The 22,674-nt window shown below is 34.1% G+C and overlaps 1 protein-coding gene across 8 annotated transcripts in view; it reads right to left on the bottom strand.

Annotated features, from left to right (window-relative positions):
• Positions 1-22,674, bottom strand: part of PTPRM (protein tyrosine phosphatase receptor type M) — a 936,902-nt gene that overhangs the window by 538,380 nt on the left and 375,848 nt on the right. For all 8 annotated transcript variants that reach the window (XM_031953603.1, XM_031953648.1, XM_031953697.1 and 5 more), the window contains exon 5: positions 10,393-10,508. In XM_031953603.1, the coding sequence (XP_031809463.1) occupies positions 10,393-10,508 (116 nt within the window). The remainder of the gene's footprint in view (positions 1-10,392; positions 10,509-22,674) is intronic.

Raw genomic sequence — 22,674 nt, 5'->3', positions numbered from 1 at the left:
ATGTGATAAATTTATTAAGTGGTGAAAAACACTTTTTTCCACACTCGGATAGTTCATACATAGCTAAATGGAATTATATATCAAAGTTTCAAAAGAAAAAAAAATTACCTTTGGGCCAACAGTAATCAAGAGTTTTCAGTCCCCAAGTGTAATTTTTTTCAGAAAGTTAAAAACTGCCTGAAAATAAGAGATTATAATGGATTGTACTAGTCACAAGGGAGCAAGTATCTCTCAATCATAACTATAGTATAGGTTGGCTTCAAGAGTGGGAAAATCAAAGTTGTTAAGAGGCATTATTAATGTCATATTTTCCTTAATTTTAAATTTATTTGAAGGAGAGAGGGAAGGTGTCTATGTATTCATAGTGAGGTATGGGGCTGGGAGAAAAAGATGTTTTATTGGTAGACATGAAAAAAATGGAGGTTAGACACACAAGAGAATATTAGGCATTATCTATAATAGCTTTTGAATGAAAATTACTAAAATATCTATTTTCTTATTCAACCCTTGCTCTTCCACCATTTCCCAAGGAATAGAAGCATAGCCAATGGAAAAGGTCAGTTCAATAGTCAGAAATGCTAAAGATCATGACAAGCTTTCCTACTCCAGAGATAATTCTTTTTAAAGAGAACACAGAGAGAAAGCAGGAGTAATTTGCATGTTGTAGGTTGTCTATTAGAGTTGTCTCTGACTCTTCATGTTTGCATTCCTTCTCCAGGTACTCTTACAGATGAGGAAACTCAGGCAATATAAGAGGTATCCAAGGTCCATTTTGAACTCAGATCCTTCTGATTCCAGGCTGAGAGTTCTATCCATTGTACCATCTAGCTGATTCAATTTGCACTTATGCTTGGGAAAGAAATCAATACATGGGATTTCTGGGCTCATCATAAAGGGAAGATAATCATCCCAGGTCAAGGGTTCCGAATATTTTGTGTATCCTACACCTGTTTGACACTGTAATGAAATCTATGAACTCTTTATCACAAGGATTTTTTAAAAGACCAAAATACATAAGATTACAGAAGAAACCAATTATATGAAATAAATTAAATTGACTTAAAATTAAATAGAAACAAATAAAATGTATTTTAAAAAATAAGCTTACAGACCCTAATTTAAGCTTCTGCTTCTGGAAGCTGGAAGTTAATGTCATATTTCCTTTAATCATCATCTGTATTTGAACATAGAAATATAATGGTTCTTTGCCTTTGCTAAGTTGTTGAAATTAACATAGTTTAATTGTAAAATGAAATCCCAATGTCATGTCAACATCTCATTCTTCAGATACCTAAGTATAGAATCCTAAAATATAAAGGGTGTAACAACTTTGGAGACCATTATAGTTCCTCATTTTATAGATAAGGAAACTGAGATTCAGGCTGATTAAGTAGTTTTTCCACGGTCACACTGATCCTGTCTTTGAATAAGACACAATTCCCTTTAAACTATGCAATTTGAAACTGCTAGTTAGTGGCTGAGCCAAAGAAATTAAATTTCAACTGGCTAAGATATTTTAAGTCATTTGATCTTTATGGGTTTAAATTATCATTATTTCCAAATGAAGGGATAAAACTAGCCTAAAAGAGTTGTTCAGTCTTTTATTTTTCTATCTATATTATTCAATTAATCCTAATCTCAAAATACAGAAAATACAGAAAAAAACCATATACAGGCAATCTGAAAATGTAGAACCACAGTGAAAAGTGAGGAACAATATGTAAATAATAAAACATACCATCTGAAAACAAGTACCTTCCCTATGAGCGAAGTTTGTGTGACTATACAATCCAAAAACGCGCTACATGAATTTGACCAATCATTTACTTCTCTGGGTCTCAGATGAGAGTAAATTATCTCCAAATTCCCTTTAGGCTTTTATTTTTGTCTTTGAATTTATCCTTAACACCTAGCATACTTGATAGATACTTGGTATCTTGATTCCAAGTAGATACTTGATACTTGATACTTGAAGAGATGTTTGTTGATTAAATGATTCCATGAAATACACAGTTAATGTAAGTACATTAACTATCTATAGTGTCTGGGGCATGGGAAGTGGCAGAACTTTACATATTTACTATGTTTAATTATGTAAGTTTTGTTCTCTAACATACATTAGAAAGATAATGACATGACAGATTATTTTCAGTCCCCTTTCTAGATGTCTCTAAATCACCATTTGTTCTGATGACTAAATCTTGTCTACTATTCATTGATAGGTTCGAGATGAACTCTAAGAAAAAAAAATTGAAGAGAGAGAGAAGATATAGCAATGCACACAGAAATAAGATATAATGAGAGTGTTCTTAGAAAAGTGAAAATGAAACAGATGTAGGAAAATCCTTATTCCCCCAACTTGGAATAAAGTTCAAGTGTAACCCATTTTCAGAACTATAAAGTGTCCAGTTTCAAAACTGGCTTTGGGTATTAGCTTTATTTTCTATAAAGTTGAATTGTGTTATTCTGTACATAAAATACTCTGTGAAAATAGCTCCCAAAGAATACACAGGAAATACAACAAAATAAAATCTGAAATACCCACAAAAGAACAATAATAGTTTCTACTCACAAGCATAAAAGCCTTAAAGGATGGACAATGGAAGAAAAAAAAAAAAACCATAACATCATAAACTGCCTAGTAAGCAGACAATATAGAGCCACAAAAAGACACAAATCAAGAATCCCACATTCCTTTACTCAATACATTAAATATATTTTGCAATATTTTAAAAATGTGGATTCACCAAGGGGACAGAATAACATTTAGAGAATAAGAACAGAATAACAGCACCTTAAATTCTGAAAAATGTTTTAATATATTATATGATTTCATCCTCACAAGTACCTTTCATAGAAGGTACTGCATGAATCATCATTCCCATTTTTCAAATAAGGAAACTGAGACCCAGAGATATTGAAATATTTACAATTGCTAAACAGTTAATGAGTATACAACAAAGTCTCATTTTAAGACCAGTGCTATCAAAGTAGATCTTCTCCTCCCCTAAAATGAAAAGTGATCATCTTTTCTTTTTTTTTGTGCCTAGCCTATCATTTTCACATAGATATTTGGTTCTCTAAATGACCCGAGCTTATATTTATTATAAAAGCCAGAATCTTGGCATCCTCAGAGCTGACTGAAAGGATACAGCTCTCAACAATTATAAAGCCACCAACACCCCCCACTCCCAGCCAAATCCCACTGCTTCTGCCTTTCTATGGTAACGTCATAAATATCAAGATAATCTAAATACATTGGAGTCCCAATAATGGAAGCATATGAACTCTGTTTGTTTGGTTGCTCAGTACCACAGAAAAAAAAAGAAAAAGAAAAATCAAGTCCCATATTGGCAATAACCTGTGTGGTCCACAGATGTGACAAAGAAAATTCAGGCAGATGGGACACATCTGTTAATCATAAACATTCTTTCATTAGTGTCATCATCAGATTTATTTGTATGTTTTGTTTATGTTGAAAGTCTTATCTGGTGAGCAAATTTAATTCATAATGCATGCAATCCAACCACTGACCTTTCTTACAAGATGGTGATTAATATGTCCATGCACATACATATATTTACACATAATTTAATAATGGGAGTATTTTTATGTAGCTGAATTGTATTCTTGTAACTCTTCCTCTGAATTAAAGAATCATACTAGTTGGAGGAACCTTGGAAATCAACTAATTCAACTTATGTGTTTTATATTTAAAGGAAGTTCAGATCAAAGCCACACACAGCTGATTAGTTGTTGAGCAAGGTTTACTTAGGAGTTGTCCTGACCAGACCCACTGCTATTTTCACAGTGTTACCAATTTTCCCTGACATGATTTTAAAATCCATGCTGCTTGTTACCCTATTAGGTACACTCACTAGATCTGGCATCAGAAACTGACTGTGTATCCTTCTTTAAGTCCTTTGTAAAATGGGGGTGATAATATTTTCCACAGCTGTTATGATGCTAAAATGTGATCACTGTAAAATGCCTTGAAAATAGTAAATAAATATAAATGTAATGTAAATAATATGTGGATGTAAATGAAAATATAAATAAATAAAAAATTATAAAATGCTTTGAAAATAGTAAAGAAAAAATTCTATTATAAAACTGTATTTTTAAGGTAGACAGAGCACAGATAGAGAAGTCAGAACCCCTGCATTTTCATTTTATTTTACCATTCTGTGAATATAAATTTAGGGGCAACATGGTAGCATAGTAGATATAGCAGGCCTGGAACACCTGAGTTCAAATCTAATCTATACATGATAGCTGTATGATCCTAGCCATCACTTAACCATTTTTGCCTCAGTTTCTTCATTTGTAAAATGAACTGGAGAAGGAAATGGCAAACCACTTCAGTATTTTTGCCAAAAAAAAAAAAAAAAACCCAAATGGGGTCATGAAAACTTGAACATGACTGAGATGACTAAACAATAAATATAAGTTTTAGTGATAGTCTTTGGTCTTCATTTCACAGTCATTTCCTTCATTTTGCCTTTCTTCCCATATAGACCCACCACCAAAGAATTAGGTTATGGACCTTCCTCTCTAAGAAACAGAGAAAGGAAAACAATTCAGCAAAATAAATTAACATTGTATCAAGAGTTTGATAGTACATTCAACACTCCACATTGCAGTCCCCTTCCTCTCTGTTGAGAGGATCATAGAAAGTGGCATGAAAAACTGTTTTAAGCTGGTCTCTCCCATTCACTGGTATAATCTTAAACAAGGGTTTTAGCCTCTTTAGTACAGTTTCATCATCTGGAAAATGGGAATAACACCACCTGCTTTCCTTATATCACCACTTGCTATAAGAAATAAATATCATGTTTTATGCAAAAGTGTTTTGAAACATGGACTACAACACCATAATAATAATCCATTCTCAATAATAATCCTATTTCCATGAAAAGAATTATGATTCAATGGAGAGGACATTGAACTTAAAAGCAAGAGACCTGCCACAGAATCCTGTCTATGATACTAAAAACCTCAGCAAGTCATTTTTCTTCCCTGGACCTCAGTTTTACTCATTGTTAGGCTGAGAATGTTGGACTCTGTGACACTGAATGACCCTTCCACATCAAAAACCAATCTAATAACTTTTAATGTAGCCAAATAAACTAGGTTCCATTTTTACGTGATCCAAACAACTTCACATCATAACCAGAACTTTATTTTGTAATCACCAATTAATCTCCTAAACAAAAAAAAGACCCTGTCACATGGGTAAGCCATTGGTTCCAAGTAAAGCTAGTGAAGATAGTTCCCACCTTCAATACTGGAAAGAAAGAAATAAACAAAAAAGCACATAGCATGCATCTTCTACTCACAGAAGATGAATAGTATCCATTTTAGAATGACAGTACAAAATTTTACTTCATTGCAGCCAGTGATTGTGTATTTTTTATATACATTAAGTGGAATCAAATTGTTTAATTCAATGCATTAAATGAAGTATTTTTGTTACTAATACATACAAGATCTATTAATTAGTGGAGTAAATAGTAGAGAGAAACAACACTTTGTTCAGTCCTCCATGAAAAAATTACTTCATTAAAAATGACAAGCTTCTGAATTCTATAATCAAAATTGTGATCAAAATTACATTCTATATTATATACTAAGCAGGGTGTCAATATGACTAGTCCCTGAGAAAACCATAGAGAAATGAGAAAGAGAAAGCAAAAATAATAAAATAAACAGTTCTGTTGGTTTTAGAAATATTTTACAAACATTATTTTCTATATGTGGTCTAAATCTCAACTCATCCAGTAGAAATCCAACATGTAGAGTTCATATTAGAACTGGAGAATATTAGTCCCACTCTTTTATCTGCTTTTTATCCATTCTATTGCTCCCTTACTTTGGGACATATCTATTAGCATTTATGCATAAGAAGTTCATTGCTGGAATTCTACTGAAAGTTTTATAGCAGAAAACCTCTGCTAAGGGTAGATAATATTTTAAGATCTTTTTTCAATAAATACTCATTTTGAAGTAGAAGTTCTGAAACCATTTTAAAACAGAATCAGTATTCTAAGATCTCAAATATGCCATAAAGTCTTGGCAACACTGGAAATGACTATTTAGATTGTGACTGCAATCTTAGTCTCAGATCAGTCTCATCCATTGGGGACACTGTTGGACACAAAATTATTGCAGAAAAAGAAGGGATTTTATCTCTTTCATACTAGGATTTCTACATTAAAGGGTACACTCTCATAAAAATGGGTGGTCAGTTTCTATTTCTGCAAAACATCCTTTCTGCTTGACCTTTAAAAAACTGAATAGAAACTCACTGATTTCTTAAATTGACTATTCTGAGCCAATTATGAACAGAGAGTTCATGACTGCATGCAACTATCAAAGAGACAGCTTAGCACAATAGTTTCACATTATTTTTTTAATATATCTACTTGCCAGCAGACTGAGAGGAAGAGACAGATTAATAAACAGGAACATAAGAAAATGAAGACACTTGTTTGGGAATAAGCTATGAATAAATACAGGCATGGTGGTTATGTTCATTATAGTTACTACTGGTTACAGAAAATTGTGGAAGCAAGGAGAACCCTGGTTTCAAATACCACTTCTGACACATACTGGCTGAGTGATCATGGGAAAATCATTTAACCTCTCAGTGCTTCTGGCAATTCTCTAGGACAATCAGCAAGTATTCAGTGAGTTCCACTCACCAGGCACTATTCAATGTTCTAAAGATAAAAAGAAAGACAAAAACAGTCCCTGCCTTCTAGTGGCCCCCATTCTAATGAGGAATTCAAAATGGGAATAACTAGAAGATAGAGAGATTGAGAGAGAGACTGAGAGAGACAGAGAGACAGAAATGATTTATGCCAAGTAAATAGGATGGAATTTAAAAGGGGAAGGCATTAGCAGTTGGGAGGATGGGAAAGGTCATTTTCACAGCTGAGTCTTGAAAGGCATAGGGAAATCGAAAGACTGAGGAAACCCAGTATAGAGATAGAAGATGTATGTCACTCTCAAGAAACTATACATAGGGCAGTGTAGGTGAAGCTATATTATCAGGGGAGGAGTAAAATGTGAGAAAGAAGAGCTCGCAAGGTCAAATAGAAGACTTTAGATTTAATCCTAGAGATTACATGGAACAACTGGAGATGCCGTTGAAAGAAATCATTCTGTCATTCATATGAAGGATGTATTGGAATATTGAGAGAATTGAAGCAGCATTGGATCAAACTGAAACTGTTGGCAATAGTCCAGGACAAGAGTTGATAAGGCCCTGACCTAGGGTCATTACTCTATGAATGAATTGAAGGGATTCATAGAAGAGATTCTGTAAGGTTAGAAATGACAAGATTTGTCAATTGACTATATATGTGGCATGGAGAAGAATGAAGAGCTGCCAGGTCCATGAGGATGGGTGATTGGAAATATAGTGGTGGCCATTGACAATAAAAGAGAAGTTAAAAGTGAGAAAGGTCTAGAAGAAAAGATAAATTCTACTTTAAACATGATTCATTTTAGATATCTAGAGGTTAATCCAGTTCAAAATAATCAAGAAGCTGGAAATGTAGAAGCATAGCTCAAAAGAGAGACTAGAGCTATTATATAGAGCAGGGAACCATCTCCACAGAAAGGATCATTGAAACTTTGGAAATTCATTAGGTCACCAACTAACTTATTGCAGAAAGCAAAGCAAAGAGACAATTGTATATGAGTTCTTGAGGCAGTACAAACAAAAGTATTTAATCCCACAGATGAAATCAAAGGTGTAGAAAGGGAGAAAAAAAGTGCAGCCACTAAGGAAAATATTTGCCTTAAGATGATCCCTAGTGATAAAGATTTAAGACAATTGGCAACAATAACAACAAAAAATATGGCAAATAATGAATTTTATACTAGAGATATTAGAATTCTATAATAATTTCCTATATGCTAGCAAAAACAAAAACAAGTCACATAAAGAATAAAGTGTTTTTAAAGAAAAATAATAGAAAAAGCAATTTTTGAACACAGTAAGATATATCCAGGTCTAGAGCTCTTCATCTATTCCTTTTTCTTCTTCAAAAACTAAAAGAAAACTAGTACAGGTTGTAGAAAAGAGAAAGGTCAATGAAGAAAGACAATTGTGTCAGAGGGGGAAAGTATAATGGGAAGATTTGACTAGATGTGGGGACACAGTCCTCATCAGGTGAAGTTTTCTCAAAAGTCTATTAGATGGAGTAGGTCAGACTAGGTCCAAATCACATGATCCCTATTCCCAAAGGTCTGCAGAGCTGGTCCATGTTACAGGAAGTCCCGTGATCTCAAGGCCTAGAGGTCTCTAAAAGTCACACCCTAGGTCAGCTTCAGGAAGTGACTGACCCACAGGAAGCAGACAACATTGGTGACCATTGGTCAATGATGGTTACTTCCTTTTAGTCTATCTAATGAAAAGACTTGGGTCTTTTGCTATTTAACCAGCTTGAGTGTTTCCTACTTGTCATATCAAGCACATTTGGGACCTGAGATGCCTCCTGGGTGTGTTTGCCTCTCCCTGTAGGGACTAAATAAATGATTTTTCATTGTCTTCGAAGGAGTCTCTGATTACTTAATTTGGGAAATTAACCCACACAATCCCTTACTATACAACTGTATGACCCTTGAGCAAAATCATTTTATCTTTACTGTCCCTAAGTTTCCTTATTTGGAATTATTTTAGAGGAATGTCAAGAGAATCACATGGGAGAAGTGACAGCAGAGTGGGAAAAACACTGGACTTGGAGACAAAGAATTCAAGGGTTGAATTTTGCCTCTGCTGCTTTCCTACCTTGCTTCTCCTCAGCATATCAATTTCCTTATCTGTTGTTATATGAAGGGAAAGATTAAGGTATTTGAGAGGAAAAGGGAGAAAAATCATTGATCTCCTTAATCCCTTCTAGCAATAATTATGCCAACTTTATATATTTAAAAGCTTTTTTTGAAAAATATAGATATTTTACAAATGCAAAAGTATCATTATTACCATAAATGTTATTGAAAATAAATTGCTATGGTAAAAATGTGGTGAATTTATATAAAGAGAAATTTGGGAGTGGATATAGAAATAGAAGACAAAATCTAATAATGTATGATGCAGATGGATCAAAGTAAGAAACAAAGTTGAATTTAGGAAACAAACAGGGAAAAAAACACCTTGAGGGGAGGTGTATAGAATTTAAAAGACAAGAAAGAAATAGAGGTAATGCACCTATCAAGATGAGGCATATGTGTTTTGTCTAAGTAGAAAGAACAATAATGGGATTGAAGAAGTGTAAAGAAAGAGTTTGGAATTTCAAGAAGTGGCTAGTGCTGTGATTTGGTGGATTAAGTAAATCAACTAATCTCACTCCTGTGCCTGATTCACTGGGGAACTATGGATAAATCCATTAACCTATCTGTGCTGTCCCTTCTCTCCTCTGCAGAAGAGAAATGGAACCCAAAGGGATACTATGAGAAATAACAGCAATTACCAGAAAGGATGCTTCCCATATTAATTGTTACATTTTACTCAAAGTCCCAAATACCAAAGGCCTTCCAAATATCTTTCCCTCACTCTATAAAAACTTCTATTATGTTAAAAAAAAAAGGGGGTGGAGCAGGGGAGGGAAGAAGAGTTTGAACACCTTACTCTTTAATACCTTTTCCTGTCCTCAAACCTAAGTATAACCTTAGAAATAATCTGCAATCTGAGAAAAAAAATAAAAGACTGAAAAGAAAAAGAAATCGAAGTAAAAAGTTAAGAAAAAGTTAACAGGAAGAGCAATAAGTTATATTAGGTACCTTAGTAATGTTACTGTTCATCAAGAGAATCAGAACAATGTAAGGAATTCTAGGTCAGATAATGTGGATTTGGATTATAGCCCTGCCATACAAAATGTGTGTGACCTTGAACAAGCCATTTAATGTTTTCTAGCCTTAGTTTACTGATATGTAAAATGAGGAGATTAGGTTTGATAGCTTTTAAGGTGACTTCCAGTTCAAAATCTATGATCTAAGGAACCTAATGAGAGCAAAAGGAAATGAAGGAATTCAGAAAACACAATTACTCAAAGGCAAATAAAGAATGATGTAGCAGTGAAAGGAGAATCTGTTTTACTTAATGTTATTCACATCTCTCATTGAACTGTCTCCTTGTTGTTTTGTTTTGCTTACTGGTCCAGACCCATGATCTCATTGTTGGGAGGAAAGGTGTCCATTGTGGAAATTCTTCTCTAGCAATGCAGATTGACAAGTCATCTTATTTCTATGCTCTAAACAGCCTAAAATACTGAAAGCTTAGGAGGAATTTGTCCAAGGCTATAGAATTTTTTTTCTCTTATCATAAAAAAATCCTGAAAAAAATCATCTTGCTCTACTATTGACAAAAATGTGTTACCATACCTGAAGCCAAAGCCTGTCTCCAGCAACTGTTCTACCAATGGCACTGCACTGAAAGGTGGCAAACTGCCCGGCATTAACTTCCACGTTCTGAATTCTCAAGAAGTGAGGAGTTTTGGCTGTGGAAAGAGAAGAAAACAGGGAAAAAAATTAACACCACATATGGCTAAAACTAATAGGTGCCTTTTTCTAGCCATATACAATGTGAGAATCTTGAAGGATTATACTTTTGATGATGAGAGCTTTAAAGATTTGACTATAATTGAAAAAAAAGATACTATAGAAGGTTGTGATTAGCTTTGTAAATGAATAGAAAACTTAAGCATTCTGGGATACAAGCAAAGAGAAGGGAGGTATTTTATTGTTCCTGCTGTGCAAATTATCATAGCTCAGCAGTCTTCTTGTAATAACACATCTGTATTAATAAAGATTATATTGAAGTCTAATTGATGTTTTGAACAAAAACATCTTAGATATTTATACTAGCAGCAGGAAAAGAACAGTAAGAAGTTAAATGATGTTGTCAAGGAAACTTTTTTAACCCAAGTATAGAATCACTGCATAATATATATTTTAATACAACTAATTGGTATGCAACATTGCTAGTATAATATTTTCCAGCAACCAAAAATACTATCCCCAAAGACAAACTCTGCAAAATTATGCCAGACTGACATAGCATAGGAGTTATTTGCTGATTCTTATTTCCAATTCAAACAGTAAGACTGATTCCCAATGTTAAACAGCATTAGGACTCCAAATGTACTCTGTCTACATGGGACAGCTGTTTAAATAAGGGATAATTCTATTACATTTGAGTAGTAGCAGACCAGTTTCTGCATCACTTAGAAAAAAGATAATTCTGGAATTTAGTGATTGGGCAGCCTTCAGGTTTCAATGAAATGTCTTTGCAATTGGCAATTCTGCCTTTAGGCTGTAGGAAGAAGACTTTCTAATCCCTACAGAGATGGATGGTTAGAAAGAAGGAAGGCTAAGTGGGAAACAAAATGGCAGGGAAGGATAAAGATGATAGGATCCTCTGTGGTAGATAAAAATACCTGCCAATTACAGTCGTTTAAAAAAATATATCCCATTGTTCAACACACTTCTGGGTCATGTTTAGTCTATACAGCCAGGGTATGTAATGAAGGAATCCTTCCTAGCCAGTATATTTCCAGGAAATGAAAATTTATATTAGCTTAAGCAAAATATAATTTGGTGAATAAATTTACTGAGGCTAAAGAGCAAACAAAAATATTGGGAGGCAGAGCATGACAAAGCCATATACTTCAATCTTTCAATAAACTTGTGAGTCCACCAATGCATATATTCTTTTCGATGATCCTTGATTATTCAATAGGATGTGATTCTTGTCTCTGCCCTTCCAGAAATTCACCCAACTTGCTATTGGCTTTCATCATGTTTTTGCCACATTGCATGATGCTACTGAATTTACACATTCTGTCAGTTGTCTTTCAAACTCACTATGTAATAGGCCCTCATCTCACTTTTTCTAGTTCTCCATTTCCCTGATGACATCCTTTATATTACTTCTTTTGCACCACTCTCCACCTGCAATAGAGATTGGAGACTACTCACACTCATCATGTATTTCTCTGTTGTCTTTTGAATGACTCTTAATGTCAGTTCTTCAGACTGTAGTGTCCCATGAGTTAGAGTCATACAGTATCATTAGAAGAACACAATGGAGTTTTAAAAGATATGTTTTTGTAACAGAATATGCTGGGTTCGTTAAAAGAATTGTGTAATTTTCCAAAGGCAATCCAAGCTATTTTTTCATCTCTTGATCAATTCTATGCTGTTCATAAAAGTCACATATGGAGCACAAGTTCATTGCAAAGTTGGTATCTACTGATTATATAATAACTGGGAACATGGAGAGGTGGGAAGGAGAGGGTATGCAGACCCATAACAATATGGTATACTGACACTTTAATGAATCTTAGTGTTTTAATCCTGTTAAATTATCATGATTGAAGATTGTCCTATAATTTCTACAATGAATCTTTTTCTATGAAATAGATCTATAACAATACATTATTATTATAAGGAAGAATTCCCTGAGTTCATATTTGACTTCCAACACTTAATAGCTACATGACCCTGAGAAAGTCACTTAATCTTGTTGTTCTCATCTGTAAAAATGAGCTGGAAAAGGAAATAATAAGATACTCCAATGTTTTTCCAAGAAAACCCCAAATGGAGTCACAGAAAGTCTGACATGACTGAAACACATCTCAACAATAACAAATACATTTCAATCATACTGAAGGCTTCACTTATCTTCTTTCTTACTGACATTCCAATACCATAATATTTACTTCTAATCTTTATCTAGGAAAGAACTACATGTGGAATACTGCCTTGCCTTGTTGATTAAGAAGCCACATTCCTTTCATGACATTTTGGGTAGTAAAAAAAAAATTATCAGATAGGGGGATATATATATATATATATATATATATACACACACACACACACACACACACATATACATATATGCCTATATATGTGTGTATACACATATATGTATATAAATAGCTATACACAGACATGCACACATATATAAACTAATATATTTACATACATATATGTGTGTATATATATACATATACATATATCCATTCCCAAGAGAATATTAATTTTAATACATAAAAGAGGCCTATTAATATAGACAGGTTTTAATTTTCTGCATTAATGAATTGATATGCATAATCTAAAATTTTTAAAATTTAAAAATAAAGTATATCATAATAATTTGAAATAAGATAGAGTTTGTATAGGGTAGGGAGAACAAAATCCCTCTCCCAATTAGTGAAAATTAAGAATTGTTTTTCAAAGCAATGTTACTTTCAAATACTGTGCTTGTTTCAAAAACTGTACTTAGACATAAACTCAATGATGTGAAATTACTACATCAGTGTAAAAATCAAAATAGGCCTACATTTCTCAGTGATATATCATAAATAGAGATCTTGATTTATGGCATTTGGAGAATGCCATAGTCTTGAAGCTTTTATGAGACTCAGCCCCACTCAATTCTCTTGTTTTTGTTTTTGGTAGGTTTTGTTGTTGTTGTTCCTCAGAATTCAGTCTACTCATGAGGTTCTGGGTCTCCACTACAATTTAACCACAAAGTGATTTCTCAAATATGCATTCATTAGAATGAAGATAGTGAACACAAATACTTATTATCACAGGTCTACTGTTGACAACCAGGATAGTTCCCTTTGAGTCCAGCTAGTACACTAAGTCTCATGCTTTTAAAAATGGAGAATTATGTTCTCAGAAAAACTGACCCTACTCTATTGTAACATCCTTGACAGACCCTACTTTACTTCAATACCTTCTATTTTGGGCACTTCAGGCTTCTTTCTTCAGGGAAGAAATTTGAAGAAAGGTCAGGGTCTCTCACATTCCCTGATCTCTGATTCCCATCCTCAATAATCTCTCCTTCCTGCAGACCTCAATCAGGTGACCTTCCAAAAGGTCTCCAATTTTCACTAGCAACTTCTGAATGCTCTTGGGCAAAATCCTCAGGGAACATCTTAAGAATGGGACCAATTCCTCAAATAAAATTCCTTTTAAAATGATATGAATATTTTGATCATTGCTTCTTCCAATATGATATATTCATTTGAATTCCTTTTTAAAAGACAGATGTGCTCTATTTCCCATAGCTTATGAGGAGCAATGTTGGGCATTCATTACAATATCTAACTGACATCAGACTCTTCAATGAGCTGTTTCAAGCACAGATTTGCAAAGGATCCAGAGAGGAGGCAGTACATAATTGCTTTCTGGAGTTCTGGAGAGTGGTCAATTTTAATAGCATCCAAATCTCATCACTGTGAAAGCATACATTCATACCAAACAGTTCTAGGCATGAATACAGTCACATATAACATTATTTTCATCTAGAGAGATGGGTACAGTAAAAGGGAAAAAAGAAGATGGAACCAAAACTCTTCTGTTCTCTAAATATAAGCTTAAAAGCATAGTATTAATCCTGCAGGGGCACATAGGCTGATTTGCAGAAAAATAATCTGTTTTATCTAAAATGAAGATATTTGATAAACTTACAGATGGATGAAAGCATATTTATTTCTACCATTATTTTTAAATTATTAAATAATTTTATTAAAAGTTAAAACACAGCTCAACCGTCAACTTCTTCATGATATCTTATGCAATACTACCAGTTAGTACCAGCATTTACTACTTTTAAAGTATCAATTTAAGTCATCATTACAAATATTTTTGAATATGTGTAAGGCATTATGCTAGACCTTAGAGATATAAAGATAAACAAATCTCCATCCCTATCCTCAAAAAACATTACTATCTATTAGGGACATAAACAAATAAAAAATTTTAAATGAAGAAATACAGTCTTATACTTAATCTTTAAAAACCAACTTGATAATCATAAGATTGAGGAGCCATGATGAAATAGCAGTTTTCTTTAAAAAGAAAGGACTGCACATTCCATATAACTCAATGATGTGATGTGGTGGTTTAAAAAAAAATAAAGCTAAGTAATCTTAGACTGTTAAGAAAGGTATGCTATGCAGAAAGAGGGAGGTGATAGATCTTGATCCGACTAGAACTGGTATATTGTAGTTAGTTTTTGATACTACCACGGAGGAAGAGTGACAAATTGGAGACCATACGTGTTCATTTTTTCACAAATGATGACTGGCTAAAGAAAGTAAGGACATTTATCATGGAGCAAAGAAAATATAAAAAGGACATAGTAGATGTTTTCAAAGAACTAAGAGTTCATCAGTTGGAGGTAGAAGGAGAAGACCCTGCAGAGCAAGTAAAATTTTAAAAAGGGAATCCAAAGGCTTCATAGGAGATGCCATTTCTAGCCACATAGTAGTTAGGAGATGTTGCTGAGAATGGGACTTCACACTGACAGCATAGGGATTTTTGTTTTTTGCTCGTTTGTTTTAAGGTAACAAAAAGCTTTGCACTAACAATGAGCTGGGTAATCCCACAGAGATTAACAAAATGTAATATTTTGATTTATGTGATGTAATGGGTGCTTTAATCCATGAAGTCTGAACCTTTCAAAATTTAGGTTCAAATGCATGAGTATATAAGAAAGAGAGGAAGGAGGTACATTATTCACTAGAAGCAGAAGCAGAAGCAGAATTATCAATGGGCATTCTGAATTTATGGTAATTTTGAAAAAAAAAATTTGAAGCAAGTTTCTTTGATAAAGGTCTCATTTTTCAAATATATAGAGATCTAAATCAAATTTATAAAAGAGCCACACTATAATTAATAAATGATCAAAAGATATGAATAATTTTAGATGAAATAATCAAAGCTATCTATAGCCAAGTGAAAAGATGCTCTTGCTCCTGATTAGAGAAGTGCAAATAAAAACAATTTTGATATATGACCTCATGCCTATAAGATTTGTTAATAGAAGAGACAAGGAAAGTGACAAATTTTTTGGAGGGAATGTGGGGAAAATGGGCATTTAATAAACTGTTGGTAGAGTTATGAACTAATTCATCCATTCTGTAGAGCAATTTGGAACTATGTCCAAAAGGCTATAAAACCATGCATATCTTTGACCTAGCAACATCACCTAGGTCTATATCCCTGAAGAGATAAAAAACAAAATAAAAAGGTCTTATACATACAAAAACAATTTATATCAGCTCTTTTATATTGGTAAAGAATTAGAAATTGAAAAGATGCTTATCAGTTGGGGAATGGCTGAACAAACTCTGTTATGTGGTTATGATAGAATATTACTGGGCTATAAGAAATGATGAGCAGAATGCTTTCAGAAAACCTGGATGCAAAGCAAAATGTATTGTGTATAAAACAACTATATTGTAGGATGATTTGCTGTGAATGACTTAGCAATCCTTAGCAATACAACAATCCATAAAGGACATATAATGACAAATGTTATCTATCCCCAGAGAAAGAATTCATAATATCTGAATACAGACTGCAACTTTAAAAAAAATCTTTTCTTCATTTTTCTTGAGGTTTTTCTTTTTTGGTCTATGTTTTCTTTTACACTATGACTAGTATGGAAATGTTATGTATGACTACAATATAGGTCATAAGTCATAGTTTATACTGCTTTTTCAAGGAAAAGAGGGTAGGGAGGGAGAAGGGAAAGAATCAATACTAAAATTGTTTTTATATGTAACTAGGAAAAATAAAATACTAAATAATTTTTAATGTAACAAAAGTTTATAGGAGGGATAAGTTGTCTGTGATTGGATGAAGAATAGAGGGAGGGAGCAAACAAGAAAGGCTTCAAGCAAGAAGTAAGATCTGCATTGAAGTTTGAATCAAATTCAACAGACAGAATTGAGGAAAAGAAGACAGTTACAGACAATAATGTTCAGTGGTACAATATGGCTAAAGTGAAGAAAAACACAAAAGGGAATGTATGACATAAGGAGTTGATGCTAAAGGGTATTATGCCTTGAATGAAGGGTATAAATGTTAAGAAGTTTGCACTTTACTCCATAGGTATGAAGGATTTATTAATCATAGAGTTTGGTGATTAGGTCTGGATCTGAGAAGGAAGACTAGTAGCAGTATTGTTGATGGCTGCAGAGGAAAGAAATTGGAGAAGACATAATAATGACCTAGATTACAGCAGTAGACATACTGAGTAAGTATTCACTATAGCATAAAGAAGATTCATGTTCTAAGATCCATTAGACTAAATGACTTCTAAGGCACCTTTGCTCCCCTAAAATTATATCGCTAATTTGAGAGTTAGGATGAAGGTAAGATCAACTGCATTTGAGAACTGATTGGAAGTGAAGGCTGAGGCAGAATGAAAGTTAAAATAACTCTAAACTTCCTGATCTAGAAGAGAGTGTGATGCTCATAAATACAGGAGCTATGAGGAAGGACAAGCTTCAGAAAGGAAAATGACGATCTCAGTTTTGATAAACGGGAGTTAGGAGTGCTGCTGAGACAGATAAGTATCATTGTTTAAAAAAAAAGCACCTAGGAATGAGGATCTGGAACTCAGGGGAGAAATTAAAGCTACAATAGAATAAGAAACTCACATTTCCATAGCACTTTCTGGTTATAAAGCACTCTACATGTATCATCTTGTTTCATACACAACAAATAGGTATTAAAAGTAATGAGCTTATGTATGTATGGCACTTTGGAACTCTCAGTGTGCTATATAAATATCAACTCTTGCTATTATTGTTATTATAAGTAATCATTCACATTTATTTATATCCTGCATTAAGGTTTACAGGAGCTAGTTTAAAACAACAGAAAAAAGCAAAAAGGAAAAATATGGAATTGTGAGATTTGGGATAGAATTCTGGTAGATTTTGTTGCTATTTTAAGCTTTTTAAAACTTAGCTAAGAGTATTGGAAGTTCAAAAACATTCATAGAGAGATCACGGAGTCTCTAAAAGATGGAGTGGAGAGTAAGACTGAGCCTAATGCTCAAGTCCCTGGAAGAATTAGAAAATTATCTTAAACTGTGGGCAGATAGATGATGCTGTGACTAGAGTACTGGTCCTGGAATCAGGAGGATCCAAGTTCCAATATAACCTTAGAAAATATTAGCTGCATGATCCTGGGCAAGTCACTTTAACCTGTTTACCTCAGTTTCCTCATCTGTAAAATAAGCAGGAAAAGGAAATGATAAATCTCTCCAGTATCTTTGCAGAAACAACAAAAACAAACAAAAATAAAAACCCAAATGGAATTATGGAGAGTCAATCACAAGTGAAAAGACTTATCAATTAGTCTTGCTACAATACTTTCTGCTCTTTTGAATCAAATACACATTGCTCTGCTTCCATTGCTTACAATGCTCCCTAAGCCTGGCACATGTGTCTACACTCACCTAAGAAATTTCTAGCCATATATTAAAGCCTAATTCAAATGACAGTGAATAGTCACTTGGAGTTGAAAGAGGTTCAAAATTCTAGCTTTAATATTCATAAACTTTGTGATCTTGCCAAGTCATAAATTTAAGGCCCAGTTTCTTATATGTAAAATTAAGCTTAAAAAAATCCTTCAATTCTTTTTAGAGTTCCTAAAACAAAGGGAAAGAGAGACAGACAGACACATAAACAGAGATTAAGATACACAAAGAGCACTATACAATTAGCACTGATAATGATAATAGTGATATCTTTAATCTCCATGATTTTCTCCACTGGAAAGATATAGAGAATTGGATTTTGTACTTATTAAGTAATTATTTGTTATCTAGAATAATTAGGTTGCATTGAATATTGTATTTGTTTTTGTCTTTTTCTCCTACTTGACTGTAAGCCCCAAGAGGCTTCACACAATGAACCTAGGTAAAATACCTACATCATTTTCCATTTATGTGTGAAGTTCTCAGCAAAGTTACTTTAGGATCAAGAAACACTGTAGGGTTGTGCATCTATTCAAAAAACATATTTGATAATTCCTTAATGACATAGTTACTTTTACCAGGCATCCAGAAGACCGAATGAATTCTCATCAAAGGCATTTAATGAAACAGGACTTTGGGGTTTTTTATGTGTTTGTTTGTTTGTTTGATTTTGAGAGATGTTCTCCATAAAGCTGATTTAGAGTTTCCCAAGACATTCAAGAGAAAGAGCTGACGTGCCTAGGAGACTCATCTGAAGGAACAGACAGAGAATACATGTAGCTACATGAGTAGAGTGCAGGTCTATTAATGCTTTTTGATGATATTGTTATGCTACTTTTCCCTTCTGAACATGGCACATAGTCTATTCTAGGTTTGTAATCTCTGCTGGCCTTAGAATCAGGAAAACCTGAGTTCATATAGACACTGGCTAAGTGATCTGAGCAAGTCATCTTGCCCCTGTTTGCCTCAGTTTCCTCATCTGTAAAATTGGAATAATAATAATAATACCTACCTCCCAGAGTTATTATGAGGATCAAATATCATACATATTCATAAACACACATATGCATGCACATGCATATATCTATAGACACACCACAACACAGTGCAATGCACATGTATAATACATACATGTAACATATATGTGCATGTTGATGTGTATATGTTTGCCATGATATATCACATACATTGTATATGTACACACACACACACGCACACATATACACACATATACACACTCTCCTTTTATGTTCCTTCACAGGGGTTTCCAAGGCTCTTCTTAGTGAATGTTAGTGGGAAATCCTGAAAGTTTTATGAGGGACATGCAGTTTTAAAAAATGCAGTTTCATTCAATGTCTTTGATTAGAACTTGCAATGTAAAATACTATATATACAATATTTATATGTACATATATGTATGTATACATAGCACAAATACATAGAGAGAAAGAGAGAGCATTTAGCATAGTGACTAACATAGCAATGTAATATATATGTTAGCTAAGAGGATGACAATGCTCCAATGGTTTTATAATTGCTACTATATAATACTCCACTAGGAACATGGTTGTGGAGGCTTCTATGCTTCCAGGTTCTGGCTTTGGCCAGAGTCTTCATTTGAGGGGACTACTTTTCAGTATAAGGGGAAGAGAGACATACTCTTAGCTTAGAGCCCAGAAACTTCAGCTTTAGCTCTTTAAGTGAGAAAGGCAGGCCATTCAGCAACCCAATATTTGGCTAGTGAAACAGCCACAGCTGTTTTTGTTTTGGTTTGGTTTGAGTTTTTTTCCACTCTATTAGAGGAGAAATTTGTCAATTGCCAGACTTTCTTTTCAGAAGAGTCTTTGACTCCAGGTATCGGGCTCTTTTGGAACACAAAACAGCCAGTTGGTTAAACAGAAGCCGCAAGCATTTAGTTTGTCTTTGAACCATGTTGTGGCTGGGTCTGAATTGCATTATATCATCCCAGATATCTAGAATGATATCTTACTTGGGAAAAGAAATTCCTCATAATTTTTGTTTATTCATGACTGCCAGCTCTACCTCTTCAAGATCATTATTATAGGTTGCCCTTTCAAGAAACTATCAAAAGTTGTCTGGGGTACAGGCTCTAGGGGTTTTGTTTTGCTGCTGTTGTTTTCCTCCCTTCTCCCAGATCCCGTGGACCTCCCATGACAGTAAAAGTACAGAAGGAAAGCAAGGGATAAAATTGTCTTGGTACGGCTCAGGAATTGCTTCTACTTCCATTCTTTTTTAAAAATCAAATTCCTGTCTTTACTATGCATTTCTTATTCTCACTCTCAGACCCTGAGCTGCCCTACACAAATGTTTGATGGATGAATGAATGCTGCATATTCTGGGAAATAATCAAAACAGTAGCAAGGGTGGAGACATAGTGGTAGATTTCCAAAGGGTAAACTTAATAGAAGGGGGAAGTGTCAGGATTCAGAAAGGAAAGAATAAAAAAGTGGAGTATTCTGATGTAATCTTTTGGTGCTACAAGTAGAAAAACACCAAAAGGAGGATTACAAGAGGTAATGTATCTACCAAATTCAAGTTGGAGTTAATTTGGGAACAAGAAAGGGTCATTTGAGGAGAAAAAAAGTTTAAGATATTAGATAGTTCATTAAGATAATAATAAAGGCTCTTAAGGCTTTCAGTAAAATAATCTTCTTGTTTGTTCTCCCTTCTCAAAAGGGACCATCAGGGAGGCGATACTGTGACATGGAAGTGAATTGGATTTAAGGGAAAGAGGGTGTTCAAGGTCCCTTGCCTCACTGTCTCCTCCAGAGCCATCTGGATTCAAAGACCAGAAATAGATTAGGACGACTGGAAATGACCCTGGATGCAATGGGAGACCTCAAACTTTTTAAGTTTAGGTCTTCCACAGGTCTCAGATTGACTGAGATTGAACTCAATCAGTGATTAAGCTAGGTAGCAACTGAGGTAAAGAATCTCCTCTTTCATCTAGCCCCCCCAAAATCTAAATAAATAAATGAATCTGAATGGGGAAGAATCTCAGGATTTCTGGTCAAAGCAGAAATGATTTCTATTAACATTTAATCTGAGTCAATCAGGACCCAAACAACGACCAAAGGGAGCTTAGCCTAGGACTGAGGTGGCCAATTACAATCAGATTGCTTTCAGGAAGTCAACAAGAGTGGAGTAGCTTTGGAAAACCATCTGATTGGGAGAGTTGTAGGGTAGCATTATTTTTCCTATGCTACTATTTCTGGCACCATATGTTTTCCCTTTTTTGCATGCCACATAAAGAATCTAAAGAGATAAAAGTCATTAATGACAACTTTAAGAAGAGATGAATAACGGCTCACAAGAATAATACACCCAGTATGGGACAGCTAAGTGGTGCACTGGATCTGGAGACATTAAGTTATGAGTTCAAATCTGGTCTTAGATAATTGTTGGCTGTGTGAGCCTGGGCAAGTCACATGCCCACTATGTGCCTCAGTTTCTCAACTGTAAAATGGGGACATATTGGAGAAGGAAATGGCAAATTACTCGAGTATCTTTATCAAAAAACAAATACACTCACACAAAAAACCCCACAACTGAACAACCAAGAAACACAGAACCCTAAATTTATAAAATCAGCTCTATGAGACAGACAGTAAGAGTATCATTCTTCCTAATCTGTAACTGAGACTGAGGGACGAGTTCAATAAGTTGCCAACAGTGACATGCTGTAAAAAGTCAGAGCCACAATTTGAATCCAGGTCTCAAAATTCCCAGTTTGGTATTCTTTTCATACTATATAAATATATCTCTCTACAGGTCAAAGCCTCTCAAGAAAACAAACAAGGAAACAGAATTATTAAGGAGACAAAACACTTTAGTATATTCTTCTGCTTGAAGTACAAAAACAAATTCAAACTGTGATTTACTTCCAAGTACAAACCATGAAGACTATGTTTGTTATAAGTATGTAGATCAAAAACAAGAGAGATGCTGATTCTGCACAGGCACCTTCACATTTCAAGCATTTTGTGTATCTTGCTGCCACTAACTTTAAAACCAATTTTATGAGGCACTCTATGCCAGTAACAGAAAAGCTACATTTTTTAATGGCATGATGCAGGCTCATAAACCTATATGAATCCTAGCAGGAACTTTTACAATGAGGTAAATGAGGTTCTGTAATTTTAAATCAGCTTTGAAAGAACAGGTGATAGTTTCCATTTGCAAAGATGAAATATTTATGCCCCTTTATGATTTAAATTTGATAAGCATTAAATTTTCAAAAATACTCTTCTCTTATTAAGATATTTTAAGAGGAAAAACTCCTTAAAATATTACCTCTAAAGCTTTTAATTTGCAAGGCTTTGCACTATTGCCATCCTTAAATTTTGTATATA

The sequence above is a fragment of the Sarcophilus harrisii genome, chromosome 1 (genome assembly GCF_902635505.1).
Source record: "Sarcophilus harrisii chromosome 1, mSarHar1.11, whole genome shotgun sequence".
NCBI classification, from domain to species: domain Eukaryota; kingdom Metazoa; phylum Chordata; class Mammalia; order Dasyuromorphia; family Dasyuridae; genus Sarcophilus; species Sarcophilus harrisii.
Note: the sequence above shows the minus strand (reverse complement) of the source record. Positions and strands in the feature narration are given on the sequence as shown.